This window comes from Mobula hypostoma, chromosome 23, assembly GCF_963921235.1.
Source record: "Mobula hypostoma chromosome 23, sMobHyp1.1, whole genome shotgun sequence".
Classification (NCBI taxonomy): domain Eukaryota; kingdom Metazoa; phylum Chordata; class Chondrichthyes; order Myliobatiformes; family Myliobatidae; genus Mobula; species Mobula hypostoma.
Window position 1 is genome coordinate 22,292,053 of NC_086119.1, and position 13,215 is coordinate 22,305,267.

Consider the following 13,215-nt stretch of genomic DNA (forward strand, 5'->3'; position numbering starts at 1 on the left):
CAGTATTTTTTTTCCATTCCTGTCTTGCAGGTCTGATGGGATGGGGACTGATTTTAATGGTACATTATGATGAATTTGTTGCATATTTGAGACTAGTATATATTTCAGTAGTAAATTCTATAAAATAAAGAAGTAACAAAAAAAAACTGAAACTCGATTTGCTTGATTGCTCCAAAGTCATGTGGCATAAGTTAAATTGTCATTTATATGTCTAGAAATAGATATGTTTATATAACCTTAAATTACTTTTAATTAACTGAATATGAAATACTATTCATTTAAATACAGCAAAACATGTGACATTTTCTTTCAAATATAGTTTAGTAATCTGTACAAAGTTTAATCACATTATTCATGTTTTAGGTTATGCACATGTTTAAAGGATGTCGCAGAGAAGATACTTCTCCACATGTGTATGCTATTGCACAAGCTGCCTACAGAAATTTACTAACTACCAGGCAAGATCAGTCCGTTGTTCTGTTAGGCAGAAGTGGCAGTGGTAAAACCACAAACAGCCAACATCTTGTTCAGTATTTGGTTACAATTGCTGGGAGCACAGGGAAAATCGTTACTGGTAGGAAAAATATTTTATCTGTAAATGTTTGACCTTTAGTATGCCTACATCTTACTTGATGTTAAAACATATGCATTTAAAATCTTCCAGGGCCATTTTCTGATTATCTGAAGTCTTATTTGTTTTTTTAATTCAAAGTGTGAAAGGCAGATTTACAAACCCCATTTCCAGTAAAGTTGGGATATTTTCCAAAATGCAATAAAAACAAAAATCTGTGATATGTTAATTCACGTGAGCCTTTATTTAACTGACAAAAGCACAAAGAAAAGATTTTCAATAGTTTTACTGACCAACTTAATTGTATTTTGTAAACATACACAAACTTAGAATTTGATGGCTGCAACACACTTGACAAAAGTTGGGACAGAGGCATGTTTACCATTGTGTTACATCACCTTTCCTTTTAATAACACTTTTTAATCGTTTTGGAACTGAGGATACTAATTGTAGTAGATTTGCAACTGGAAATTTTGTCCATTCTTGCTTGATATAAGACTTCAGCTGCTCAACAGTCCGTGGTCTCCGTTGCCTGATTCTCCTCTTCATGATGCGCCATACATTTTTAATAGGAGATAGATCTGGACTGGCAGCAGGTCAGTCAAGCACACGCACTCTGTGTCTACAAAGCCACGCTGTTGTAGCCCATGCAGAATGTGGTCTGGCATTGTCCTGCTGAAATAAGCATGGACGTCCCGGGAAGAGACGTCGCCTTGATGGCAACATATGTCTTTCTAAAATCCTAATATACGCCTCAGAGTCAATGGTACCTTCACATACACGCAACTCACCCATGCCGTGGGCACTGATGCACCCCCATACCATCACAGATGCTGGCTTTTGCACCTTTCGCTGATAACAATCTGGATGGTCATTTTCATTTTTGGCACGGAGAACTCGACGCCTGTTTTTTCCGAAAACTAGCTGAAATGTGGACTCATCTGACCACAGCACATGGTTCCACAGTCTTCTGGTCCATCTGAGATGAGCTCGGGCCCAGAGAACATGCTGGTGTTTCTGCATAGAGTTGATGTATGGCTTCCTCCTTGTGTAATACAGTTTCAAATTGCATTTCTGGATGCAGCGACGGACTGTGTTGAGTGACAATGGTTTTCCGAAGTACTCCGAAGCCCAGATGGCTATAATTGTCACGGTAGCATGACTTTTCTGTGCACTTATCAATCTTATTTTTTTGTTAATCTTAAACTTTTGTTGAGTGTGTTGCAGCCATCAAATTCTAAATTTGTGTATGTTTACAAAATACAATTAAGTTGGTCAGTAAAACGATTGAAAATCTTTTCTTTGTACTTTTGTCAGTTAAATAAAGGTTCATGTGAATTAGCATATCACAGATTTTTGTTTTTATTGCATTTTGGAAAATATCCCAACTTTTCTGGAAATGGGGTTTGTATGTAGCATTGCATACATTAATCTTGCATCAGTGCCATTGTAAAACTTTAGAAGTGATCATTAAGAGCAAATTTTAAGAAATATTAGTTTGATAATTCTATCAGCAGCCTGGATAAATGTGGAAGTACAATCATACTATGGGGTGGAAATCTCATTATTCTATAAAAACAGCTTAAGACAATGTCCCAGTTATAGAGAGGGAAAGCATGGGAACAGGCTCTTTGGCCCACAGAATTTGCACTGATCATCAACCGCCCATTTACAGTAATCCTACAATAATCCTTCCATTAGTACTTTTTTAAATTCTCCCTACACTCTCATGAACTCCCCCACATTCTGCCACTTACCTTTGTACCAGAAGCAATCTTTGGGATGTGGGAAGAAAACAAAGCACCCAGAGGAAATGCATGTGGTCACAGTGAGAATGTACTGACTCCTCATAGACACCACCCAAGGCCAGAATTGAACACAGGATGCTGGTGCTGTGGGACAATGGCTCTATTAGCTGTAGCACAGTGTCAAAACGTTCTTTTTGGAATTTTGTCCATTGAACCAAAATAATACCAGACAGAAGAGGCTATTTTCTAACTGTATTCAAGATGCTGTCTGTTTAAATTCTGAGCAATTAATCAGATTTTTAATAATATGCTGATTTTAGTAGTACAGTAATCACAGCATGGTAGCAGAGCCAATAGAGCCGCTGCCTCACAGCATGAATAACCCAGGTTCAATCTTGATCTCTGGCGCTCTCTGTTTGGAGTTTGCATGTGACCCTGTGGTTCTCCCCTAGATACTCTGGTTTCCTCTGACATCCCAAAGGCAGGTTGGTAAATTATCCGCAGCAAGTGGTAGATACTGCAAGGGGTGGGGTTGGATTGAGAAAGACGTGTGAGATTAGAAAGTGGGATTAGTGTAGGATCTGTGTAAATGAGGTACTTGAGAATAGACTCAAGCCTGACATTTCATTTTAAACATAAAACTAATAAATGCAAAAAATGTCTTGGAGGTAGTTAAAGAAATGCAGAGAGTTTCTTCCTTTCATGTGATGAAGGTTTATTCTTTGATCAATATTATCTTCCTTGTTTTCTAGACTTTGGCAATAGTGTAAACATATACTTACAAGATGAGCATTGCTATGAAGAACAATATGTTGCACTGCCCTTTCCTGAATTCATTTTAGAAGATAGTAATGAAGTGCCAGTTTGAATGACTGCAATCTATATATGGAAGAGAACATAAGAAAGAGAAGCAGTAATAGGCTATTTGGCTCTTGGTGTCAGCTCCATTTTTCAAAAAGATTGTTACTGATATTCTTACCTCACCTCTTCTGCATAAATCTCAGTCGCTTGTTTATCTTAATATCTAAAAATCTGCACTCACACCCTTTACAAAAATTATGGGGTGGAGATATTTCCTTTCAACTGTGTCCTGACAGCAATTATGCAGGGCCTTGGTGAGACTATACACCATTATTTACTCTCCTTAATTAAAAGGAAATGCTTGATATAGAGCAAGGGTTCCAAACCTGGAGTCCACAGACATCTTGGGCTGGGAACTTGGAAAACACTTACCTCTTTATTTTTACTAACCTCTAACTGAAATTCAGCATTTCCTTCAATTATGAATGTAGGCAACAAACCACAGTAGTATTTCGCAGTACTTGTGACTTGGACACCAATAGAAATCACAGATATTTTCTTGTCACTTTTCAGTTGTTACAAATATCTCAAAATATCATTTACTATCACTACTCATCACTACGACATGACAAATTCGTTTTTAAAATATTTTGATAACTGTATTCCAATATAATTGGTTTCTTTTGTAATCCTGTGTATTTTATATAGAAACCATAGAAACTACAGCACAGAAACAGGCCTTTTGGCCCTTCTTGGCTGTGCCGAACCATTTTCTGCCTAGTCCCACTGACCTGCACACAGACCATATCCCTCCATACACCTCCCATCCATGTATCTGTCCAATTTATTCTTAAATGTTAAAAAAGAACCTGCATTTACCACCTCATTTGGCAGCTCATTCCATACTCCCACCACTCTCTGTGTGAAGAAGCCCCCACTAATGTTCCCTTTAAACTTTTCCCCCTTCACCCTTAACTCATGTCCTCTGGTTTTCTTCTCCCCTTGCCTCAGTGGAAAAAGCCTGCTTGCATTCACTCTATCTATACCCATCATAATTTTATATACCTCTATCAAATCTCCCCTCATTCTTCTACGCTCCAGGGAATAAAATCCTAACCTATTCAACCTTTCTCTGTAACTGAGTTTCTCAAGTCCTGCAACATCCTTGTAAACCTTTTCTGCACTCTTTCAACCTTATTTATATCCTTCCTGTAATTTGGTGACCAAAACTGAACACAATACTCCAGATTTGGCCTCACCAATGCCTTATACAACCTCATCATAACATTCCAGCTCTTATACTCAATACTTTGATTAATAAAGGCCAATGTACCAAAAGCTCTCTTTACGACCCTATCTACTTGTGACACCACTTTTAGGGAATTTTGTATCTGTATTCCCAGATCCCTCTGTTCTACTGCACTGCCTTACCATTAACCCTGTATGTTCTACCTTGGTTTGTCCTTCCAACATGCAATACCTCACACTTGTCTGTATTAATCTCCATCTGCCATTTTTCAGCCCATTTTTCCAGCTGGTCCAAGTCCCTCTGCAGGCTCTGAAAACCTTCCTCACTGTCTACTACACCTCCAGTCTTGGTATCATCAGCAAATTTGCTGATCCAATTTACCACATTATCATCCAGATCATTGATATAGATGACAACTAACAATGGACCCAGCACTGATCCCTGTGGCACACCACTAGTCACAGGCCTCCACTCAGAGAAGCAATTCTCTACTACCACTCTTTGGCTTCTTCCATTGAGCCGATGTCTAATCCAATTTACCACCTCTCCATGTATACCTAGCGACTGAATTTTCCTAACTAACCTCCCATGCGGGACCTTGTCAAAGGCCTTACTGAAATCCATGTAGACAATATCCACTGCCTTCCCTTCATCCACTTTCCTGGTAACCTCCTCGAAAAACTCCAATAGATTGGTCAAACATGACCTACCACGCACAAAGCCATGTTGACTCTCTCTGTCCCTGTCTATCCAAATGCTTGTAGATTCTGTCTCTTAGTACTCCCTCCAATAACTTACCTACTACCGACGTTAAACTCACTGGCCTATAATTTCCCGAATTACTTTTCGATTCTTTTTTAAACAACGGAACAACATGAGCCACTCTCCAATCCTCCGGCACCTCAACCGTAGACAGCGACATTTTAAATATTTCTGCCAGGGCCCCCGCAATTTCAACACTAGTCTCCTTCAAGGTCCGAGGGAACACTCTGTCAGGTCCCGGGGATTTATCCACTTTAATTTTCCTCAAGACAGCAAGCACTTCCTCCTTTTCAATCTGTACAGTTTCCATGATCTCACTGCTTGATTCCCTCAATTCCATAGACTTCATGCCAGTTTCCTTAGTAAATACAGACACAAAAAACCTATTTAAGATCTCCCCCATTTCCTTTGGTTCCGCACATAGCCGACCACTCTGATCTTCAAGAGGACCAATTTTATCCCTTACAATCCTTTTGCTCTTAATATACCTGTAAAAGCTCTTTGGATTATCCTTCACTTTGACTGCCAAGGCAACCTCATTTCTTCTTTTAGCCCTCCTGATTACTTTCTTAAGTATTTTCTTGCACTTCTTATACTCCTCAAGCACCTGATTTACTCCCTGTTTCCTATACATTTCATACAACTCCCTCTTCTTCTTTATCAGAGTTGCAATATCCCTTGAGAACCAAGGTTCCTTATTCCTATTCAATTTGCCTTTAATTCTGACAGGAACATACAAACTCTGCACTCTCAAAATTTCCCCTTTGAAGGCTTCCCACCTACCAATCACACCTTTGCCAGAGAACAACCTGTCCCAATCCACGCTTTTTAGATCCTTTCTCATTTCTTCAAATTTGGCCGCCTTCCAGTTCAGAACCTCAACCCTAGGACCAGATCTATCCTTGTCCATGATCAAATTGAAACTAATGGTGTTATGATCACTGGAACCAAAGTGCTCCCCTGCACAGACTTCCGTCACTTGTCCTAACTGGTTTCCTAACAGGAGATCCAATATTGCATCCCCTCTAGTTGGTCCCTCTATATATTGATTTAGAAAACTTTCCTGAACACATTTTACAAACTGTAAACCATCTAGACCCCTAACAGTATGGGAGTCCCAATCAATGTATGGAAAATTAAAATCCCCTACCACCACAACTTTATGTTTCCTGCAGTTGCCTGCTATCTCTCTGCAGATTTGCTCTTCCAAGTCTCGTTGACTTATTTAAATATATTTAAATATATTTAAAGACATTATTCTGAGAAGGGGTCCATAGGCTTCATCAGACTGCCAGAGGGGTCCATGGCATAAAAAAAGATTAAGAACCCCCTGTTATAGAGGGAGTATAATGAAGGTTCACCGGATTGGTTCTTGAGTTACTGGATGAGAAGAGTGTGCGTAGGTAAGGACTGTAATGGCAGAATTTAGTAGAATTTAGCTGATCTCATTGAAACTTACAAACTTCTTAAGAATTTCAGAGTGTGGATGTAGAGAGGATATTTGCTCTGCTGGAAAGTCTAATGCTATATAAGGACCAGACTATCTGAAGCTATGATGATGAGAAACTTCTTCACTCAGAGAGTGGCAAATGTTTGGAATTCTCAGTCCCAACAGGCTATAAAGATTGAGTTCATTCAAAAAGAAGATCAAGAGATATCTGAATATGTAGGAATCTAGGGGTATGGGAATTCTGCAGAAAAATTGAGGCTAAGATAGGGATCAGTTATGATCTTGAAGATGGAGAAGGCTTGAAGGGCTGGATACTTACTCCTGGTCCTGATTCTCGTGACCTTATGTTATATCTGTTTTTATGCTGTCATTACCCTTAGAAAATATAATTACATTGCCGTTGAGAAATAAATTCTCAAACTTTATCTGACATGAATTAGGTGAAATGGTGCCATAGCTTTGGATGAGCTGAACAAAGATAAGTCATTTTTCAGGTCAGATTTTCTGAAATTAGCAATTTAGGGAATGATTTGCCTTGGGACTCAGTATTTAGGTCCAATAGCAAATAGCAGATGTTTTTACCCATTGTTAGCTTTAGATTTTAAAGTGGAACTTGATGTTTTGAGAATGGTAAGTAGGAAGACACCAGTGAGCTATTACTGTTTACTTTTCTCATACTAGATTTTCTCAATAGTATATGTTTCTAGATTGATATACATGGTTCAGATTACCTAATTCTGTATAATACATTAAACTTTTGCGTAATCAATAAAAATCTTGTTCATAAGTTCCATAATACTAGCATTGCTTTAATAACTATTGATTGAATTGAAACAATAACATGGTTAGTGGCAAATTACTGTACTTCACAGTATTTCACCTCTCAATTTTCTCTAATTTCTCTTATGTTTTGGAATGTGAAGTTGAGAAATGGCAGGCGGTATATTCTGTTTTGGAAGCTTTCGGCAATACCTCAACAAGTATGAATACCAATGCCACACGTTTCTCGGAGATCATCTCACTTGACTTTGATCAGGCTGGCCAGGTGGCTTCAGCTTCTATACAGGTGAGGAATGTAAAATCTTTTTCTCTTATAGTACCCATGTTGGAAAATACACAGCATAATTTTACTAGAAAATGCTGGAATTTCTGTGAAATGCTAGCAAATTCTGGATTTTGATAAATACATATTTGCATGAAAGTATCAAACCAACTGACAGCTATTTGTCAACTTGTACACTGAATTTCTTGTGTTTATTGATACAGCCCAAAATTTCTTTGCCTCAAGCAGTCAGTGCATATAAAGCAAAATGTGGAGAATAATCACTAAATTCAGGATATGTCCTCTTATCTTTACTACCATCAGGAGGAAGTACAGGAGCCTAAAGATGTACACTCAGTTTTTAGGAAGAACTTCATAACCTGTGCCATTTGATTTCTGAATAGTCCATGAGCACTTTCTTCACTATTCCTCTTTTACACTATTTATTTATTTTATTTCTTATTGTAATTTATAGTAATTTTCTATGGCTTGCACTGTGATCTAAGTGATTTTAACTGTGGAATGATTGTTGATGGTTTGAGTCTCTCAAAACAGCTGATCTAAGATTTTCACACACAACAGTCTGAGTTTACAGAGAATGGTGCGGAAAACAAAAAAACAAACATCCAGTGAGCGGCTGTTCTGTGGGCAATAATACCTTATTAGTTAGAGAGGTCAGAGAGAATAGTTCAAGCTGACAGGAAGGTGACAGTAACTCAGATAACCATGCATTACAACAGTGATGTGCTGAAGTGCATCTCTGAATGCACAACCCATTGAACCACAAACATAAACATATGTAGGAGTTGCCTAATAAAGTGGCCACTGAGTAAATATAGTAGCTTTCATCAAGTTTTTACTTGGGAACTGCACATGGAAAGCGCATTTTCCACTTGTAGCTCATGGGTAAGTGCAGTTAGCTTGCTGTTGACTTCAAATTCTGCTCAATTAAAATCTTTGAAAATTGATCCAACCCTATTTTATATTTCTGTTGCGCATTTCATACCTTGTAAAATTGCAGGAAGACTTTTATGTATTGGTGGAATTACAGTGAATTCATATTGATCTGGTGTACTAGCATCTGTGTTCTGTCCTGCACAACCTTGTTTTCTCATAGTCCCTTTCCTTGCTGATACTTTGAGATTCCTTACATTAGACTTAAGTCCCTCATTGGTAATGGGCCTTTTGATCTCTACAAAGAGCTCTAATTTATTTTCCCCATTGTTTAATTCTTGAATTTGTGTCATTCTGGTATTCATGGTGCACTCTCTGAATTCTGGCATTTCATTTCTATTATCTTCCTTTGCCTCTTCAGTAAATTCTGGTCTACCTTTTGATCATGACCTTCGATATCTCTATCTATGATATGAGTTAATTCCTTCATTCTGTTCAATCATTTTCTTTTCACCTCCAGCAAAGTATTAGAAGTGTTAGTGTTTCTGTATTAATGGCCAGTTATGTCCTTTTAAATTATGAATGAATGTAGATTACATTTACACAGAAGGGCATGTTCCATAAAGCACTCTTGCGAGAAAACTTTGAATAGATTCTATGTTGTTTTGAGAAATCATACCTGTTAGTGTTACAGTTTTGCATTCAAATAGTATGTGTTTCAAATTCATTTTGATGTGCTAAGATTGGTGGATGTGGTTTCTACTGAATTAATTCAATAGACCTGTTTAATATTCATAAAATTCTGATAATTTAGGCCTTGTTCTCTTTTTACAGACTATGCTTTTGGAAAAGGTCAGGGTATCCAAACATCCAGGAAGTGAAGGGACTTTCAATGTGTTCTATTATCTAATGGCTGGTGCTGACAACACTCTAAGGTACAATAGTACTTTTTAAAAGCTTGGTTTGATCTGCATTTGTAGCTTTTTAAGTATGGTTTGTTTGTTTTATTTGTAATTTTGTTATTTTAAAAATAATCTAGCTGGGTAGTTGATTCTTGAGATATTCTTGAGATTTTTGAAGAGTGATTTGATATTGTTCATTAATTTGCATGGGCCATTTTAAGTTAATTGACTGATGTTAAATTTCCCAGATATTGTGGTTGAAATTTCAACTTATTTCTCCAGATAATTATCTAGGTCAATTGATTACTGATCCAGTTCTTTAAAACAGCTCCAGGTGAATTTTCTGTAATAACACTATTGCCTTGGGTTGCTTCACTCCTTCAAAGACACAATACAAACAGAAGCAGTTGCTGTTGATATTCCTAGGTCATGATTATTCTTCCAGTAATATACTGTACAACTGTATAATTTCTTTGAGCTGTGTTGTATTGTTCTTTGGAAACCCTCCAGACATGGTAAGTTTGTTTTTAGCTGATAACTGGAACTTGTTGTTTATTAGATTCCAGATTGCTCATTCTTTATTTCTCAAGCAAGGTATCCCTCAAACAAGACAAAGCTTTTGTAGCTGCAGAAGTCATTTATCTTTAAGGATAATCTGATCAATGTACTACTTCATTTATAACTATTAGTGCCAGATAGATGGTCTTTTCTCCAGTCACAAATATCCATAGACTTCCAAGTTAATTTGGAAAGGAAAAGGAGATACTGTGGGTACCAGTAAATGCCTCCTGCCACCTTACAGAGCTTGATCCATTTCAGCCCACAGATTCCCATACCCTTCTCAATTACACCGGCTTACACTCTGCTTTTGGGAGTGATCTTATTTAATTCTTTCTGTTTCTCTGTCTCCATCATCTTATTGTAACTCATGGTAGATTGTTCTATTGAGCTGTACTACCACTGCAAAGCAACAAATTCCATGACATATGTCGGTGATAAAAACCTGAACCTGATTCTCTCATAAATGCTGCTCAACTATGTGGATTTCCAGCACCTACAATTTTATTTTGCATCATGGCTTTTAGTAATGCCTGTATCATACCAGGTGTACACTGAAAATGTGTTAACTTGACTACAAAGGAGTCTAAGTTACCAAACATCCATGATTTTGCTCATCTTGTGGGAAAGAAATCAAGAATGGGTATTATATTCAATTTTTCTCCTCTTAACCTATAAAATTGAAGTCAATTTCACTGTCAACTACATATCTAGTGAACTTGCGGGTCTTAATGGCTCAGTGGATTGCTAGATAAATTTATCAACCATCCAGAAGCTCTGGAACAAGTATCTTCTCTAAATAACAAAAAGACTTCCTGGGAATTAGACCCAACTGTTCAATTTCAGATATTTTTGCATCATGTAAAGTAATTCAATTACCATTGCCATTTATGTTCAATACTTTGTTGCTAAAGTAATAAGTACTGTGAATCTTAAAAGCAAAACCTGAAAATTGATGACTGCACAAGCATTCGTGTTGACTTGTGTTGAAGTTTAATGAAAAGCAAAAAATGGGTTGTGTATGATATGAATCTGAGTTTACATGTTTTGCACTACCACTAAAAGTTAAAAGTAACTGCTTGCTGCTAACTTTATGTATTACATACAACTGTTTTCCTATTTTTGCTATTTACAGAACAGAACTTCATTTGAATCATTTTGCAGAAAACCATGCTTTTGAAATTTCACCTTTATTAAAGGTATCTTTAGACTTTAGAGCTGATTTGTTTAAATGTAATCTTCTGTGATGTTTGTTAGCCAAAATTCCTCTAAGTTACTTGATTAAACAATTACTCATATGATTGTAAAATGGCATGGAATTCATGGAAGATTTCTGTTTTATGTACAGTTGATTCCTGTTAATTGGGACACATTGGAATCAGTGCATTTTGACCTGATTAAGCGGCTGCCCCAATTAGCTAAAGTGTCATGAAAATAGTTAAAAAGGTATACTTCTTAAAAAAAAGACCAACTGAATAACAAGTTATGTATTTAAGTCATATGCAGTACAAATTAGAACACTACCACCACTACTACAATACTATAAAACTGTGTATTAGTTTCTAATACTTATCAGCGGAGAATTTAATTCGTGATGCATTATTTTGACTGTAAATGAACAAAATGAGCGCAGACTTGTAAGTGCACATAATGGACTGCTTTCATACAATGCTGTCAACAGTTGCATCCTCCAAATCTTCATTTTCATTCTAACATTCAAGAAGATTGCTGATACCTTCAAATTCCTTGTACTTCCTAATTTGTAAAAATAATTAAATCATTTCATTTTCACTTCCGGCCATTTCTGGCATCTCCAAGCCTGAATGCTTGAATCCGCAGAGAGTGAAAAAGATTCTGAATTGTCTTACTGCTTATTTCTTGCCAACTACCAGTGAGGAAAAAAAATCACTGCTTTTTGAACATTTGCAACTGGCGCTGTTTACTCAAAGCATGGTGTAGTGCAACTGGCGCTGTTTACTCAAAGCATGATGTAGTGTCTAACAGCCATGCAAGTGCACGCGACTGACGCTAGTTTCACAACAGTCTTCTGCCCCAATTACGTGGCATGGTGCCCCAAATAAACAAAGGCAATCCTGGCTATTTTCTTGATTAGATTCAAAAAGTTCAAAGCACATTTATTACCAAAGAATGTATAAATTATACACCTTGAGATTTGTCTGCCTACAAGCTGCCACAAAGCAAGAAACTCAAATAACCCAATTTAAAAAAAAGACTGCAGAGAAAGAGAAAAAAAAATATAGATCATGCAAACAATAGAAGTAAGCTAACAGCATTCCAAACCAGACTGAGTCCCTAGATCCGCTCCTGGAGCAGTGTGGAGTAGGCCCCAGCCTCGGTCTCAATTCATCACACCAGCAGGGCAAAAACACAGAGCATCTGGATCAGTTCACGGTCTTGGCGCCATGGAGGAAGAATGAACATTCGTGGAATAGCGAGCAAAATCAGCCCAACCCTCACCTCTGTTCCCAGCATTCGGGCTTTCAGTCTATCTGTGCCGGCATTAAAGTTGTCCAACCACATGGTCCTCGCTCTAGGACCCGGACCCCAGTGCCATGATACGCTTGGGCTGCCCAGGCCAAAGCCATTCTCGATCTCACCAAATTGACTTAGTGCTTGGAGAAATCCAACCTTGCATCCGGATTAGATGGAGGGGGATTGAAACTCTTCCGCATCGATTCCTCTCCAAATTACTCACTCTATCTCCAACAGCGATATGAACTCCGACTGTAGCCCCAGCACGAACACACAGCACCTCACAATGCCCCAGCACGGCTTGTCGTCCAAAATTGCCTCACTTCCACCTGCCTCCTTACTGTCTGTGGAGATAGTTCATCACAATTTGCCTCAGAAAAGATGTTATAAGTAATGTTTTTAGTCGAGTCTCTTGCCTTCCGAACTATCAATGAGCTGCCATATATCTTTGGTAGCGCCGCCTTAAACGGGATTAGCTTTTGTTCTTTGTCCCAAATAAGCTGCTGTCCCAATTAACTGATGGCCCAATTAACTGGAATCCACTGCATTTGAATATTTGCTGTAGAAAAGAAATAGTTCAAAGCACATTTCTGATGCTCTTTGGTTATTTAGATGATGAGCAAAGTATGTTTTCAGTTTTTTTTTTAGATAGTTTTGACTCCCTTGAGACTAGTGGAGCTACTTTCATCTAGTCAAGTGAAGAATATTTCATCAAGCTTCTGACTTGTGGTCTTGTAAATGGTGG

The 13,215-nt window shown here is 37.8% G+C and overlaps 1 protein-coding gene across 14 annotated transcripts in view; it reads left to right on the top strand.

The window, feature by feature from the left end:
- The window catches only part of myo18ab (myosin XVIIIA b), a 249,946-nt gene that overhangs the window by 118,227 nt on the left and 118,504 nt on the right, over window positions 1-13,215 (top strand). For all 14 annotated transcript variants that reach the window (XM_063031923.1, XM_063031926.1, XM_063031928.1 and 11 more), the window contains 4 exons: window positions 364-574; window positions 7,505-7,647; window positions 9,352-9,452; window positions 11,113-11,176. In XM_063031923.1, the coding sequence (XP_062887993.1) occupies window positions 364-574; window positions 7,505-7,647; window positions 9,352-9,452; window positions 11,113-11,176 (519 nt within the window). The remainder of the gene's footprint in view (window positions 1-363; window positions 575-7,504; window positions 7,648-9,351; window positions 9,453-11,112; window positions 11,177-13,215) is intronic.